The 17,881-nt window shown below is 38.8% G+C and overlaps 1 protein-coding gene and 1 pseudogene across 1 annotated transcript; both read left to right on the top strand.

Moving 5' to 3' along the window:
* The first annotated feature begins 1,859 nt into the window (after positions 1-1,859).
* Positions 1,860-2,435, top strand: LOC122278643. The gene has a single exon (XM_043088825.1). It carries the CDS (start codon positions 1,860-1,862, stop codon positions 2,433-2,435), a length of 576 nt encoding a protein of 191 aa, XP_042944759.1.
* Positions 2,436-7,510: 5,075 nt separating this feature from the next.
* On the top strand, positions 7,511-10,358 carry LOC122280098 (annotated as a pseudogene).
* The last annotated feature ends 7,523 nt before the right edge of the window (positions 10,359-17,881 follow it).

The following is a 17,881-nucleotide window of genomic DNA, read 5'->3' on the forward strand; positions in this document are numbered from 1 at the left end:
TGCTGGAGGAGTGATCGGGGATCACTCGTGGATTGTGGTTTATTTTCCTATTTTTTATTTGTATTATATTTTTACTGGTTATTTGTAATATTTTTAGTACGCTTATTTTTAAGCGAGCTTATATTTAAACAAAATTTGGTACTTGGTTGAAAGACTTTTTATTACCATTGTGTTATTTTTGCTGTACACGTGTTGCTTGTTCACACACTGGGCACTTGGCGATTAATGCGTGACCCTTGTTGTCATCATCTCGACAACTCGATTTCCACATATTCGTACATGGGAGTTGAGGGCGTCACAACGGTTCCTTTTCCAACAAATTTAGTTCGAATGTTGTATTCATTTTCACCTCAATTCCAATATCACCCACTTCATAAGTCTTAAAAAGACTTCTATCCTTCGAGATATGAAGTGTAGCTCCATTATCAAGCCACCTTCAATTCTTGGATGTCACATGGTTGGCCTCACAAGTTGTCACAACGAGATCTTTAGTCACGCCATTTGCTTCTTCTCTCTTATATCGACATTGATAAGAGTGATGCCCTTCCTTGCCACAAACAAAATAATGATCTTTCTTCTTATTGTTTTGGTCTTTGGGTTTTGAACTTTTTCTCGTTCTTGGCTTGGAACTTATTCTTTTGCTTGGTTTTGTTAAGATCAATGACGTTAACTTTGTTTTCATCTCAGAAGAATCATCTTTTCTATATTTGTTCCTAAAGTCTTGTTTAATCCCTAGATGGTGTTGAAGAGATTCTAAGGAATATTTTAATCATGTTTGAGCTTTCTCTTGTAACCAGTCCATGATGAAGGCAATTTATTAACAATTGCTTCCACCAAAAAATTCTCAAATTCCCATCGATTTAAGATCACCAACGATAAACAATAATTCATATACTTTGGTTAAAACTAGATTATCATTAGTCATCTTAAAATCCATAAAATTTGAAATAATATACATTTCAATACCTACTTCTTTGATTTAATATTTTGTTTCCAAACTCTTCCATAAATCTGTTAGCGAAGGAGTAGACCGATAAACATTATATATCGAATTGGACAACGTATTGAGGATGTTAACTTTGCATAGAAAGCAGTCGATCTTTTTTTGATTCCTTCACTTCGCCTTCAACTCGGTACTTTCCTTTGGAGTAGGATTGGGAATGGACACTAAGTCATCTTAAAAAATATATGTGAGCTTCAAAGTGGTGAGGAAAAACATCTTTTACTGCCAGCGAATAAAATTCTGACCATCAAAATGATCAATACGAATAAAGTCTTGGTACATCACTTGCTTGGAATACATTGCCTCCATGAGACACGATATGTTGTAAAGTCGATAGAAAATTATAATGAAAATAATAGAATCACAAAAATAGAAAACAAAGATCTGGACTACAATGGTCGATTGTAACGAAGATTTCTTTAGAACATATTTTGTTCCCTTTCAACATGTTATAAAGTGTTGACAAAATTATTTTTAGGATACAATAAAGCATTTTCGTTTCTCATTGTTTTACAGTAGCATTTTTATAGAACAACTAAACAACACAATTTTTTGAGAATTACAAAATGGAGAGATATATTTTAGGAGGAAACTCTCATTTGTTCTTATCTATTCTAAAATTTGAACAGATAGATTATTTTATAATTCACTTATGATGCATCCCAACAACTAGAGAACGGCTAGTTTTTAATTTTGAATGAGTCGATCTCAAAAGGGGTAAGAAAATTCAGAAAAAAAGTTTCTCTCTTAACCGTCTGAAGGTGATCGGAGGAGAAGGTTGTTAGTCAGTTTTTTCCCGCACTCGTGGGAGGAAAACAGTGAAGTTTCTGTTCACGGTGGTGAGTAGAGTGGATCGATGGAGGAGATTGAGGAGGTATGGAGTAGACTGCGGCTCAGTGAGGAAGAAAACACTCCGATCGTAGTGATTGAAGGACAGAAGGTTAGTGATCGACGAAGGGGGGAACGGAGTTTAGTGGGGAAAATATGTACGATAAGGAGAATCGGGAAGCAGACAGTGAAAGGTTTAATGGAGAAGATCTGGAAGGTTAGTTTACCTTTGGACTTTGAAGAAATTAGCCTGAATTGTTTTGTTATTACATTTGCAAGCTCAAGGGATAAAACGAGAGTTTTAGAGGGCTGTCCTTGGCTCTTTGAAAACTATTTGTTTGTGTTAAGAGATTATGATGGTGAGATCCAGCCAAATTTAATGAACTTTGACTATGAGAAGTTGTGGATTCAAATGCACAATTTACCACTCGGTTATATGAATAAAAGGATGGGTGAGGAGATTGGAAGCTCGATTGGGAAGGTGACTGAGGTAGATGTAGATGAAGAGGGGTGGGCATGGGGAAGATGTTTGAGAGTTAGAATAGAATGTAACTTGAAAGCTCCATTCGCTCGAGGTAGAACTGTCAAGGTAGCAAGAGGTTAGATCTAGGTGCCATTTCAATATGAGAAGCTTCCTAGGATGTGCTTCCAATGTGGATGCATAGTGCATAGTAGGGAGGGATGTTCTGTGGGAGAAGTTTTTGGAAAGAATCAATTTGGTACCTGGTTGAGAGCATTAGTGAGTATTAAAAAACAAAGTCAGCAAAAGGAAAATAATAAAAAAGGAAAATGTAAGTGGTGATGGAGAGGGGATGATGGAAATAAGGGATTCTAAAGGAAAAGTAAGGAGTGAAGGAGTAGTGTTTGAGGAAATTCCTGTCGAAGTTCATAAGGGAGATAAAAAGAATGGAGGTAGGGTAGATACTGAATTAAAAGGCCTTGAATCAGATGTGCAGGAGGAGGGGCTCAACTCAACTGTGATCTCTATTGAGCATTCTGCAGTGATACCAGAGGTTAATTTGGAGGTGGAGAAGATTGATGAAGAGGAAGTGCAAGACAAGGGTACACAAGTAGAGAAAAAAAAGTGTTGGAAGAGAAGAGTAAGGGAAAGGGGTCAGGTATGCTCTCTAAACCTGAATTCTAAACGTGCAAAATCTGAGGATGATGTGGAAATGTTGTTGTTAGGGGGTGGAAAAAAGGCAAGACTGAATGAGGGTGCAGAGCCTATGTATAATCTCTGTGAGGTGGAGGCTGTTGAGCAGCCCCACCTAGCATTATGAAAATAATCTGTTGGAATTGCCGAGGGCTTGGGAACCCTCAGACAGTTCATGACCTTTACCTTATGGTAAAAAATAAGAAGCCCAATGTAGTGTTCCTTATGGAGACAAAAATAAATGGTGGGAAGGTGGAGATGCTAAAAGGAAAATTACAGATGGAGGGATGTGTAGCTGTGAGTTCAATGGGCAGGAAGGGTGGTTTAGTTGTTTTTTGGAAAGAGGAAGAGGAGGTGGAACTACTAAACTTCTCTCAGTGGCATATAAATGTCCTTATAAAGAGGAAGGGGGAGGTAAAGGAGTGGTTCTTTACAGGATTTTATGGCCATCCTGATGTGAGAAAAAGAAGTATGTCATGGGATTTGTTAAACAGATTGAGGCCTACAAACCAGGGAGCATGGTGTGTTACAGGTGATTTTAATGAAATACTTATACAAGCTGAAAAGAGTGGTGGTAATTTGAGGAGTGAAGGGCAAATGGCTCAATTCAGGGAGGTGCTAGAGAATAACAGCCTCTCTAATTTGGGTTGTTGTAGTGGTTTTTTCACTTGGAGCAACAGGCACTCGGATACCACTTTTACAAAAGAAAGATTAGACAGGTATGTGGCAAATACTCAGTGGAGGGAGTTGTTTAGGGGGATTAAAGTAGAAGGTCTTATAGGAAGATGTTCAGACCATCTTCCCATCCTACTAACTGTGATGGGAAAAGAGGAAAAACATGATGGTAAAAGAAAGTTTCCATTCAGATTTGAGGCTAGCTGGATCAAAGAAGACAAGTGTGAGCAGCTTGTTAGGCAGGGTTGGTATAGGAAGGGAGTTATGGAGGATCCCATTAGAAGAGTTTCTGCAAGGTTGGAGATATGCAAAGGGGGTCTGGTGGGATGGTTTAAGAAGAAGGATCGAGAAAGGGTAAATGAGATAGAGAAGCTAATTGAAAAGATTCAAAAGTTGCAAGAGCATAAGGGACCACAGAATATTGAAGAACTCAGAAATCTTCAGGATAAAGTGGGACTTCTTTTAGAACAGGAGGATCTTAAATGGAAGCAACGAGCTAAGAGAAATTGGTATTGCTTGGGAGACAAGAATACAAAATTTTTTCATGCCTGTGCAAACCAGAGAAAGAAGAAAAACCAGATCCTGTCAGTTGTGGATTCGAATTCTAATCTAAGGGTGAATCAAGAAGGGATTGCTGAAACTTTTAAGGATCATTTTTCTGAGATCTATAGAACTACAGTTCCTTCTAGTAGTTCTATTGAGTCTTGTTTAAGTGCAGTTAAAAGTAAAGTGACAGAAGAAATGAATCAATTTCTGTTAAAGACTTTTACAAGGAAGGAGGTGGTGGAAGCTGTAAGGTTGATGGGCCAACTAAAATCACCTGGGCCAGATGTTTATGGGGCATGTTTTTTTCAGTCTTACTGGGATATTGTGGGGAAGGATGTGTGTGAGGCTGCTCTTAAATTTCTGAATGGAGGAGGGATGGATAAGGGTCTGAACCATACCTTCATTGCTTTGATCCCTAAAGTAAAAAAACCAGAATCTGTTAATGACTTTCGCCCAATCAGTCTTTGCAATGTTATGTATAAAATCATTGCAAAGACATTAGCAAACAGGTTAAAAAAGGTTCTAGGTGATGTTATCTCAAGAACTCAGAGTGCTTTTGTCCCTCAAAAACTTATCACTGACAACATTATCACTGCTTATGAAGTGTTACATTCAATGCAAACAAGGCAGAAGGATAGGGTGGGGAGTATGGCTCTCAAATTGGATATCTCAAAGGCTTATGACAAAGTAGAATGGGTTTTCTTGGAAAAAATCATGGAGAAGTTGGGGTTTTGTGAGAGGTGGGTGGCTTTAATCATGGAATGTGTGTCTACTGTCTCATATGCAGTCTTAACAAATGGGAGTCCAGGTGAAAAGTTCAAACCAACAAGAGGATTGAGACAGGGGGATCCACTTTCCCCCTATCTGTTTCTGTTGTGTGCAGAAGGTTTGAGTGCCATGCTTCAATCAACAGAAGAGACAAGAGAGTTAAAGGGGGTAGCAGTAGCTAGAGGAGGTACAAAAGTAACTCATCTGCTCTTTGCAGATGATTGTATTATTTTTGGCAAAGCTAGCTGGTGTGAATGGAGGAAGATAATGAGCATATTGGAGTTGTATGAACAAGCCTCGGGACAAAGCTTAAATAAGCAGAAAACAATCATTTTTTTCAGTCCTAATGCAAAGAAAATTGTAAAGGAGGGTGTACTAAAGGAGTTGGGTGCTAGATTGGTTACAAGCTGTGAGAAGTATTTGGGCTTGCCAATTATGGTTGGTAGGTCTAAGTATGATTCTTTTAGAAGCATAAAGGATAGGGTTTGGCAGAGGGTTAACAATTGGAAGCATAAGTTTTTGTCTCCTGCTGGTAAAGAAGTTCTTCTAAAAGCTGTTATTCAAGCTGTGCCTAATTATCACATGAATGTTTTCAGACACCCAAGGAAACTTTGTAAGGAAATAGCTGCTGTTATGGGAAAATTCTGGTGGGGATTCAAGGAAAATGAAAGGAAGATTCAGTGGAAGAGTTGGACGAAGATGGTGTTGTCAAAAGCTGAAGGGGGGTTGGGATTTTGAGAGTTAGAAAGTTTTAATACTGCTCTACTTGCCAAGCAGTGTTGGAGAATTTTCACTGATCCTCATTCTTTGGCAGCAAGAGTATTAAAAGACAAATACTTTAGACATTCAGATTTGCTTCAAGAAAATTTGGGTCACAGACCATCTTTGATTTGGAAGAGTTTATGGAGTTCTTTGGATTTACTGAAACATGGTTTGGTGTGGAGGGTGGGTACGGGTCAAAAAATCAAAGTGTGGGGTGATAGGTGGATCCCAACTTTGACATCACACAGCATACAATCTCCTGTTGCTATTTTAAACAGTGAAGCAAGAGTAAATGAATTAATTGATAGTAGTAGAGGGGCATGGAAGGAAGAGCTTGTAAAGGAGGTGCTAAATGAAAATGAAGCTATGGTTGTATGCAATCTTCCAATCAGTAAATCTGGTTTGCCTGATAAACAGATTTGGGTTATACAAATGATGGCTTTTTTAGTGTTAAGAGTGCATATCATTTGGAGGTGAGTAGGAAAAGAAGAGAGAAAGAAGAAAGTTCAGAGGGGCACTCTTTTAACTGGAAAAAGTTATGGGGTTTGAATGTACCAGGGGTTGTTAAAGTATTCCTTTGGAAAGCCTTAAATGACTGTTTACCAACCAGGACTAATCTGAAAAAAAGAAAAGTGGTGAAAGATGCCTGCTGTCCTATCTGTGAGACTGAGGATGATAGATCACTCATGCCTTATGGAGCTGCAGGGGATCAATGGATGTTTGGGCTGATAAGAAGAGTCCTCTATAGAAATGGTCAAGTAATGAAGTCCAGTTTTATGAATTATGGGAAAGGCTATCAGCTTTGGTAGCAAAGGAGGAACTAGAACTAGTAGCAGTTGTTATGAGGGGAGTATGGTTCAGGAGAAATGCTTTTATCTTTGAGAAGAAGTTTACAGATCTTGGAACTATAGTAGAGCAGGCTGCCATTTCACTTGAAAATTTTCAGACATCACAAACTATAAAGAAGGGGGGTATGGGAAGTAATGGAAGGGGAAGACAGGGTTGTAAATGGAAGGCTCCTATTGGTGAATGCATTAAAGTCAATTGAGATGCTGGTATAAATAAAAAAGATGGAAGAGTGGGAATTGGGGTTGTGGTGAGGGATGGAAGGGTGTCTCTCTGCTACTCGAATGAAGGCTGTTGCAGTCCAGTTGTAGCTGAGCTCCGGGCATTATGGAGAGCTATGAAGCTATGTGCAGAGCTTAATTTTGAGAATGTGATTTTTAAAGGGGATGCTTTAGTTGTTGTGAATGCTGTAAACAGTGAGAAAGAAAGCTGGGAATGGTATAGACATATAGTAGAAGATATGAAGGGAGTGCTCAAGAATAGACAAAGGTGGAAAGTTCAACATGTTTTTAGGAAATGTAATCAAGTTGCACACCTACTTGTTAAAGTTTCTTTTACTTTCATTGATGAACAAATCTGGATGGAGTGTTGTCCACCAGAAGTTCAAAGTGTTGTCACAAAGGAATACTTGTATATGAGTGATTCATAAGCAATACAAAGGAGGTTTCTTTCAAAAAAAAAAAAAAAAAAGAGAGAACGGCTAGTTTTCTTGTAACAACACAAATGCTATCTAATAACTAGAAAATGACTAATTTTTCTGTAACAAGTGCTATTTAATATTTCATTTTTTATTATTGTAATGAGTTGAAATTCTCCACCAATGTACAAAATTTTATTTAAACATATAAGGAAAATGATATATTACATTATTATTTAAAATACTCAAAGTAACGTGTGTGTGTATATATATATATATATTTTATCCTCTCTAAGCTTTTGCTTGTTATTATGTACTCGGATCTACTTAGTTTTTTGCGCGCTAACGTGGGCCAAGTTTCATCGCTTCCGTCCGCCATGGCCGCACGAGACGGCCACCACCATAACCATGTAAAGAAAATCCCTCTCTCTCTTCTCTGCTTTGCTTCCATCTTCCTTGTCCTCTCTCTCTCCAGGAAAACCTCCTCCAATCCTTTAGTCTCCCACCAAAGCTTCCAATTTGGACAGAGCCCAGTGCCTGACCCGAATGTAGCTTTAGGTGGATCGTGCGACTACTCGGATGGGGCATGGATCTACGACCGCCAGCCGAGACCGGCAAGGTATGATGGCTCGTGAAAGGAGATATTCAAGGGCTGGAATTGTATCTCCAACAACAAATCCAACGGTTGGGAACTCACCATGTGGCGGTGGAAACCCCGGCACTGTGATCTCCCGCTGTTCAATCCCGTTTACTTTCTTGAGAAGTACAGGAATACCAACATCGGTGCTCTCTCCCTCTCTCTAGTTAAGCAGTAATTTCTGTAGTGTTGCCCAGAAGATCTGAGTCATCATGCTACTTGTATAACCTAAGAAAGTTTAACAGTGCAGGGTTTGTTGGGGATTCCTTGAATAGAAACATGTTCATTTCTCTGTTCTGCACTCTGAAACGTGTTTCCAGTGAAGTGAAGAAGTGGCGGCCAGCTGGTGCTGATCGTGGATTTACTTTTCTTAACTATAATCTTACCATCGCATATCACCGCACAAATCTTTTGGCTCGCTATGGTAGGTAAGGTCTCTAATTGCGTGAAGTACTTCACAATGACATGAATAAAATGCTTGCATTAATGTGAAGGCACAAATGATCGTGTTTTATTTCAGCTCGCTGATTACCAGACCCATATAGGGAGGTATAAACAACTTCTAGAAAAAGGCATGTTATTGAGTGGTCTGAAAATGGAATTTTAGGAAATTTTCCCTTAAATTAGTCAAGGTGCATTTGCGGGAGACTTATTGACAATGACCTGTGCACTCCAGGATTATTCAAAATTTTATCTTGCACATCCGATGGTAATAAAAAATAAATAAAAAATAGTTATTCAGGAATGTGGTTGGCAACAAGTAGGTTAGCTTAGACTTTATCATTGGTGGTGAAGAAGGGTGATGAAAGTGATGCTTGGTTAGTTGCTTGTAATTTGGATGTTCAATTAACTTCTTCTCACGCCTAAGTTGAAGCTACAGACCGTGCAGTTACTGCAGTTATTCAATTTCCTTTTCGTTTGTGGGGTCTCACATGCATGAGATTGCCTCGGTATTCATGAATTGTAAGGTGTTGAACATAATAGTTTGTTTCTTTTTCTTAGCTGTTTACTTGATTTTGTGCACATTATATTCTACAGTTTTGGGTAATTTAGGCTTGCTCTGGTCCTGTTTCCTGCAGGTGGACAGCTAATGCTAATGGTGGTGTGTTGGAATCTCTTGGATTTAAAGAGGGTTTTAGACTTGATGTTGATGTTCCAGAAGGCACATGGGCGGGTGCACCAGCCTTCCATGATATTCTAATTTTTAACACAGGACACTGGTAAATTTATGTCCAGACATCCTAGGGAATTGATAACTACTGGCCATATGACCATTGAAATTTACCATTGCATGTATGACAGAGCCAGTCAGTGGTGCTGTTCACTCTTCTGCTTAAGATTTATTCTGTCCTTTTATTTGTTGCTTTTGACTATGGGAACAGTTTTAAGTGTGAGAAAATATCACTGATCCTTTATTTGGCCTTTTTTCGTTCTTGTTAATAGGTGGTGGGCTCCTTCAAAATTTGACCCTGTCAAGTCACCCGTGCTTTTCTTTAAGAAGCATCATCCTGTCATACCTCCAATACCACGTGACGTTGGCCTGGATATGGTTTTAAAGCACATGGTACAAGATTGAATATTTTTTTTATTTAATTTTATGTAATTGTGAAGAAAATATAGGCTTACACAAAATGGTTGGTCCAACCATGCATTAACTTTATAATTTCTGCACAGTTGAACATATATAACTAGTGCATGCTTGTAATGTGTAGTTTTTGTAGCAACTAGTGGTGTGAAATTTCCACCCATTGGTAACACTAAAGGGGACAAATTTTGGACCTAGAGGTTTGTGTAGGCAAGACGAGATGGTACTGACTCCATGCTGCAGTCAGATGCTATATTACTCTGCACATCTTGTGTAATTCTGTCATTAGTTGCTCAAACAGTGAATGTGCTTTCATTATAGTTCTTGTTCATACAGAAAAATTTGCGACCTGGTGCTATCAAGTTCTTTCGTACACAATCACCTAGACATTTTGAGGGAGGTGATGGAACCAAGGTGGTACTTGTCAACGGCTACAGCCTTTGTCGCCAGAGCAGGCGGATAACATGGAACTTGCATTCTATTGTGTTTATCTAGTCTATTAAGTTTATTCTACATGCTTCTGTTATTTCTCTTTTGCAAGACAACATTAATCTAATAATATTTTAACTTTATAATATGTAGGCACACCTAGTTAAATAAGTGTTGAAATCTTGGTTTACCTTTCAGGTTGAAGGACTTTTCTCTCTCAAGAATAATGGAACAAATGTGGAGGCACGCCTAGTGAATCGCCACCTGAAGAAAGCCCTTAAAAGTCTGGTTTCCATATTTTGGACATAACGCACGAGTGAGTTTAGAGCAGATGCCCATCCTTCCACATCTGGTGGGAAAAAACATGATGATTGTATGCACTGGTGCTTACCAGGAATTACTGACACTTGGAATGACTTTTTCATGGACATCTATAAACAATATTAAGTTTAGAAATTGATATGTTAATTCTTTCATTTTGAGTTTGCATTCTCTCTTGGTTTTGCACTATTCTTATACAAAGATATAATTGTTGGGTTTGTGGAGCTTGATATTGTTGGTGTTGGTCCAATTTGACGACCTGACCTGACCTGGATGTGTGTGTGTGTTTTTTTGTGCGGATTTTCAATGAGGCTTAGGCTATAGAGCGCAGGCTTGAGCTGATGTTTTCCGCATTGTTTGCGATCAGAAAGAGTGCCAGGCAGAAAATTCGCTTGACACTTGCTCGATAAGTCGTTTGAGCGAAACTCGGATAGAGAGTTTGCTTGAGGTGTACTCGACACTCCACTCAAGCAAATAATGCAAAAAAGTGAAAATTAGGGTCTTTGCCATGTGACATTATAAATATATACTTAATGAACAATTTAGTAGGATTTGAGTGTTCTAAACAGTGAGATTTCGCCCCAAATTATATTTTGTGATTCCTCAGTGCAAGAAAATCTGTTGCAGCTCTGTTGACATAGGCATGTGCCAAACTGTGCTAATATTGTGTCATGATTGATTTGATTGTGGTTGTTTCGCTTTGTTTGTCATTGTTTTTTACAACCAATAATTCCTTGGATTGGATATGTTTATTACTGTTTCAGTGGTATCCTTTTTGGTTCAGGAAAAAAGGAAAACCTTCTAACAATTTTGGTCCTGGCTTTTGTGAAGAAAATTCTCCTGATTGTGTTTTCCCCAATAATGTTTCTTCAACAAGGTGGTCTATAATCTTTTCACAAATCGCCAGAAAATTCAGAAATTTGCCACGGATCGATTTTATTTTGCGTGAAGTAGACAAAACATCTTAAGAAAAGCCATATTCTAGACAACAAAGTCTAAACAAAAAAAGGCAAAAACAAGGTATGTTTTGCTGTAATGGGAGGGTTGGATAAATAACTGGAGCTGAAACGGTGTCTCAGAAACGGGAGAAGCATATATGAGGAATGTGTATTCCTATGCCGGACCCAAGCCCAGAACAGGTCCACTTCCAATGAACAATGGCCTGACATTGGGCAAACCTTTTCCTTGGGGAGGTGGCTGTTTCATCCAACGCAAACTTCGTAGCATTCAAAAATCTGCACGAAACATGAAATAACTAGGAAGGACGAGAGGCGAGGCTGGTATATTACCCAATGCTTGTTGGCCTCGACTGTTTGCTCTATACAACTGTGTAATGTAGCAACCTACACTAGGGAGAGTTTTAATTTAGAGATGAGCCGAAAAACATGGGCATACTGGTGTACGCATATATATACACATACACACATGCATAGACCATCTTTTCCATGAGTTTCTAGTTGGTTAACCAAATCAGAGGACACCCGTAATTTTAATGTTAAAGAAAACTGATATATTTTGTTCTTGTTGGTTTTTTAATTTATTTTTTATTTTTATGTCTATATATGTGTTCTGCTGTAATGGGTGTTTGAGACAGTAGCATTAAGAACTTAGCATATTATGAATTACTGTGTGCAAAAGAGTATGTTATGAGTTACTATGTGTACACAAGATATGCGGGTTCAGACTGAATAACAGACAAATTTTTGTCCTCCAAACTACAAAAAACTGAATAACCACCCCTACAAATGCATTTCAATCTCTCCATGCCAATGTTTGTAAATATGGCATAATAGAAAGCTAGCATCGTTCTTGTTTTTTCCGAAGAAACAAGATACAAAACCCACAAGAACGCAGATAGACTTAGAAGAAAGACAACAAAATAGTAAACGTTGCGGAAAAATGAAGAAGACAATACCACACCACCTGGAGCTCGACTGTAATGCCCCTTACCCAGATGGGTCGGAGAGTTACTACCTATCACTTATAATGACGTGTTCCAATATAAAAAGAATTTCTAAAACTTCAAAATAACATCATAATTTCATCATTGTCAACTAAATGCATAAATTCCTTCATAGATTCATTAATGCGGTAAATATCCAATACATAAATCAACGGTTCCACAATCTCCCAATATTCTCAACATCATGAACTAATATTTACATAAGACTCAATAAACCAATTAACATAATAAAATTCCAGATTACCAAGTAGAATTCCTCTATCAGCAATGGAACCCTTAAATTCTCAGCTTCCTATCCTCAGTTAATCTTGCTCACATTTCTTAATCTAGGTCCCCAACTGAGCCATCTATATCATCTAAAAATATTATGAAAATAATGGAATGAGTTATCAACAACTTAGTAAACATGAGCCAGAGTTCCAAAAAAAAAAAATCCAGTTCAATATGCAGATCTGAAAAACATATTATCAGAATATCAGAGCTACTGTTCAAATATTCATATTAAAAAAAACCCTTTGGCATGATATGACTGAACGCGATCATCTTATCATATCATATCACCATATCATATTAAAGATCATGTTTAACCCCTGTGATAGGGTTGTGATATCCCCAATAGCCAAATAGACACTATCAGAATGTAAATATTTTCCTTATTTATTCTCGGAGACCTAAGTGTGCATACGGGAAAGACCACGTAGAAAAATCACTTTGTTTTCAAAGTGGGTACACTCAAAACAGAGATACTTGTACCAAACCATATAACATAACCAAAACCATTGGATCAAAACCAGAAACAAAATCATATACGAAATTAGAACATAATCAAAATGTCATGTCAAAGGTTTTTCAAATGTCACATTATATCAAAACAGGGTACTGAACAAATTCATATCATTTTCACAATGTCAAAAATAGATTCAGAGCATCTTCATATAACAAGCACAATTTTTCAGATTTCATATTCATTCTTTTTGCACAAGACAAAAATAGAATGCTAAACTTTTTGCTTATATCTACACTGGTCATGTTAGAAAATACTCTCTTTATATAGATTTCATGAGTAATGCAAAACGTATAACTGAGATTCTTTTCACATTTTATGAGTAACGAAGATTTTTCACAAATCAACCCCAATTCATTTTCTTTTATGCAAAGTCTAGCACATCAACCTCATTTACCCAACTATTCAATTTTTCTAAAAATCCTCACAACAGTGTCAAGAAAAATTGATCCTCACCTAATGATCATTAACATAAACTATTAACATAAACAAACTGACACATCTAAAATAAATGACACAATTAAACAACTCCAGGACAACAATTTCCATAGTTCCAAATCTTCTACAACCTACTAAACCACAAAGTGACTTCCGAACATTGCCTATTTAAGGCATTCACACTTAAATTCTCTTTTGAGCGAAGCCTACCACAAAATACTATAGTGATGTTCTGCCACAATTAAAATCAATCCAACTTAAAATTCTAATCCATCATAAAATTGGCCCACTTACTATCTAAATACATATATATATATATATATATATATTTAAATAATATAAAACCAAGCACAACTTAAAATATATGCCCAACTTAATAATATTTTAACATAAAACCAACTCAAACACAAGTCCAATAAACATCTACCCGAAACCAAAAACCTATATAACAACCGTGAATTATGAAAACGTCGCGTAATCACTTTGAAAAAGAGTGACATCTATTATTAAAAATTAATTTTTTTCATATGGATCCCATATCTTTTATATTTATAAAATTTTGGTTAAGGAATGAAATATAAATATGTATATATTTATTTATTTATATGGCCCCTTTTAATTTGAGAGCAATACACAGATAGAGGGAAAAGAAAAAATGTTGGCTACAGAGGTTTACCAAGAAAGGAACGATGCCATGCGTGGGGACTCTTGGAGTAACGACTGGTGGTTTGAGATGGGGCTCAAGGTGACTGTGTCCTGTTACCTCTTGTATAGCTTTATCTGAGCCGTCCATTTAATTGGACCACTAGTAATTGCCATCATGTGTTCCTTTCAGAAGTTTAGTTACTTGGTCTTCTTTTGACCGAGTCCTTAGCCTAGTAGACCAGGTTGTTATTTTATATTATGGGTTTAGTGGTGTCCAGTGGTATGTAGTGGGTAAACATGATTGTAGTGGGTCCATCTTTGTTTGTTGTTTAGTTATTATTTGAGTTGTATTTAAAGTCCTATTATCTGATGAATGAACTATTAGAATTCCATTCAGATTTTATCGTATATTTGGATGCCCTGGTCCCTTGAAGTACCAGATTTATTTACTTGTATTAGAGAGTTCATAACAATGGTATTTAGAGCCAGGTCGGTTCCAGGGCAAAAGGGACCCGACTTTCACAACTTTATGAAGTTGTTACACAACTGAAAAATGAAAATACATAAATGAAGGAAGCCCAGACTCGGCAGTAGACTTTTCTAGAAGAGCTTGTCAAGCAGGTAGGTAATCTTTCCAATAACTACACAACCCTTTTCCATACCATAGCCACCATACCCCACAAACAGTTCCACCCACACCATTCCAACCCAAGTAGTAGCCAAAATCCTAAAATGCCCAATACCCATTTTAACCCAGGTTTTGAACACCAAAGTGGGATCCATAGCAAAACCATGAGACTTGATTTCCCCAAGTTTGATAGGACTAACCCCAACTGATGGGTCTTTAGAGCCCAACAATTTTTTGACTACCACAAGACACCTAATACACAGAAAATTCAGCCAGGTTCCTTCCATATGGAAGGTAAAGCCCTTACTTGGTACCAGTGGCTATTGGCTTCCCATCCAATCATCACTTGGCTTGAGTTTGTGGAGGCATTAAAAATCCGATTCCCGCCCACACCTTTTGATGATCTAGTAGCAGATTTTACAAAGTTAAGACAAACATCCATTGTGGAGGAGTACCAAACTGATTTTGAGGTACTATCCAACTGTATCCCGGGGCTTCTAGAGGAGTTTCAAATTAGTACTTTTCTTAGTGGGCTACATGATGATATTCGGATCATGGTCACTATATTTAGACCAACTACCCTCCCTACAGCTTTTGGTCTAGCCTAACTATATGAAGAAGAAGTATGGCATAGGTTCAAAAATAAAAAAAAATTCCAGCCAGTTCCAATCAACCAAATTCCCCCCAATAATAACTTTCCTAGACTTCCAACACCTAACACCACTCGACTATTGGGACCCCCACCTCCTTATTACCCCCCTCAATCAAACAAAGACCAAAGCAATAAAACCAACCTTCCTATATGCATATTACCTCTACATAGATGAAGGAAAGAAGGGATTGTGGTCTTTGTTATTACTGTGATGATGAATGGGCTTTGGGACACCTGTGTAAAACTCCCAAGATATTTCTTTCGGAAGGATTGGAGGCTGAAATTGAGGAGGAAATTTTTTAAGATGTCTGTGAAGAACCTGCAATGAGAGAAGAACAAAATATAGATGAGGAAGGAGCATTACTTGCATATCACTACATGCAATTTTAGGTACTCTGTGACGCCCCCAAATCCCCACGCCCGGACACGGGAAAATCGAGACGTCCGGATGATGACAACCCGGGTCACCACCCTAACGACGAGTGCCAAGTGTGTGTAAAAGCAACAAATGTGCAAAGGAAACGCAGCGGATAACGAAAGTCATATAACTAAGTACCAGAATTTTTCTTAATATAATACAAGCTGTTCAAAACATACATAAATAAAATATTACATAACACAAATATAGTTTTAAATACAGCTACAAAACATTACTTCAACTCAAAACTCCGGTGGAGCCGCATCCTCGGGCTCAGCCTCCTCCTCCTCCTCGAATCCTGCACCAAAATCTACGGAACCAAAAATGGTACCGCAGGTAAGTAAAATCCAAACACCACCAGATAAAAACATATAGAACTCAAACAATATGCATGAAGTGATGCCAATGCGCAAAACCCATAAAAACATATTTTTCCACACACACCAAAAATCCCATTTGGCCCCAAAAACACATCCTTTCCAAAAAACCACGCCAAAAGTCACATTTGGCCTCTATAACCGTATCAAACCAAAAACCATTTTATCTGTATGCACCATGACCTCCCCTAGGGGTCATCCGCACACCCTGGCTCCAGTGCCACACCGCAGAGTACCACTACGCATGTGACACCTAACAAGCGATGCCCAGTTCCACGCCCCGCGTGTTCATAGCCAAGCATCCTCTAGCCCTCGCCAGCGAAGGGCCACGGAGTCGGTGCGTAGAGCGATGCCCAGTTCCGCGCCCGGCGCGTTCGTAGCCAAGCAACCCCTAGCCCCCGCTCCTGTCGTCGCCTAGCGACAACCCATGAGACATCACTCAGTTTATTCCACTCCCAAGTGACCAGAGGAGCTCCACCGGGATAATACCCCATCCCGGCTTGGGGTCGTGATACACACGCACCCGTAAGTACATTTACGCCAATACACAGGCTTTTTACACTTGAACAAAAACACACGTGCATGCACCATGTAATGCCATATCAATGCACAAAAATAATCAACCAACATATATCAATAAAACAAGCAACTCCGTCCTCCATCCATCCGACCCCCGAACTCCTCGGACTCAGTCCGGAATCAACCAACCAGCAGATAAAATATTTATTGAATGAGTAAAATATATTTAAATCTAAAAGTAGAGTTTGGAAAATACTTACAGCGCTATATGGTATTTTTAGAAAGCTCGCGGCGTTGCAAACAGCGGAGGAAGAGCAACGTAACAGTGTAATTTACACTGTTGCCGTGGGTAATAAATTATCCATTTTCGAACGGGGACAAACCAAGGCTCGGGATTGATAGGGAATGGCCTTAAGATATTTATGAAGCTAAGGGAAATGAGTTTTGGCCGTGGGTGGTGGTGGAAATGGCGGTCGAAGGCCAAAAAGGGGCTGAACGAAGTTGAGCTCGTGGGAGCTGCTCCGGCAACGGATCGAGGCCGGAAATGGGTGGTTTAGGTCAGCAAGAGGTAGGGGAAGAAGCTGTGAAAAGATGGTGGCCGGAGGTGGTGCGACGGCGCCGAAAATGGTGAAAAACCGTATGGCTTGGAGGAGCTCGTGGCAGCTAACGGTGGCTCGGATGGAGGTGAAACTTGGTGGGGATGTTCGCCGGTGAGAGGGGAAGAAAACTGGATGGGTGGTGTAGGCCACGCCGCCGGCTAGCGGCGGTTCTGGACTGCAAAAGCAACCGGCGACAGGGGCAAAAACAGAGCAGGTGCAGTAACTTCCGGCGGCTCTCGAAGGCTAACAGCTGGTCCGATGACTCTGAAAATTGGTGGGGATGATCTCTGGTGGAAGAGGAAGAGAATGGTGGTGGCGGTGCACTAAACGGTGGCCGGACGGCGGAGAACTGGCCGGTCAAAGTGGAGGTGACGGGAAGGAGGAAAGAGAGGAGCTGCGCATGGGGAGAGGGGGAAACGGGAAGAAAAAGAAGAAGAAAAAAAAGAAGAAAAGAAAGAAAAGAAGAAAAGAAAAGGAAAAAGGGAAAAAGAAAAAGAAAATAAAAGAAATGAGGTCCAATCCTCACCTCTGGAGTCCAACAACTGATCCAACGAAAATAAGTTTAAAAGTAATAAAACTAAGAAAATATTTTAAACACAACGTAAAGCTAAAATATAATAATTAACTAGTAAAAACAAACTATTTAATTTTAAATCCAAAGACAAGCT

Source organism: Carya illinoinensis, chromosome 10 (genome assembly GCF_018687715.1).
Source record: "Carya illinoinensis cultivar Pawnee chromosome 10, C.illinoinensisPawnee_v1, whole genome shotgun sequence".
Classification (NCBI taxonomy): Eukaryota; Viridiplantae; Streptophyta; class Magnoliopsida; order Fagales; family Juglandaceae; genus Carya; species Carya illinoinensis.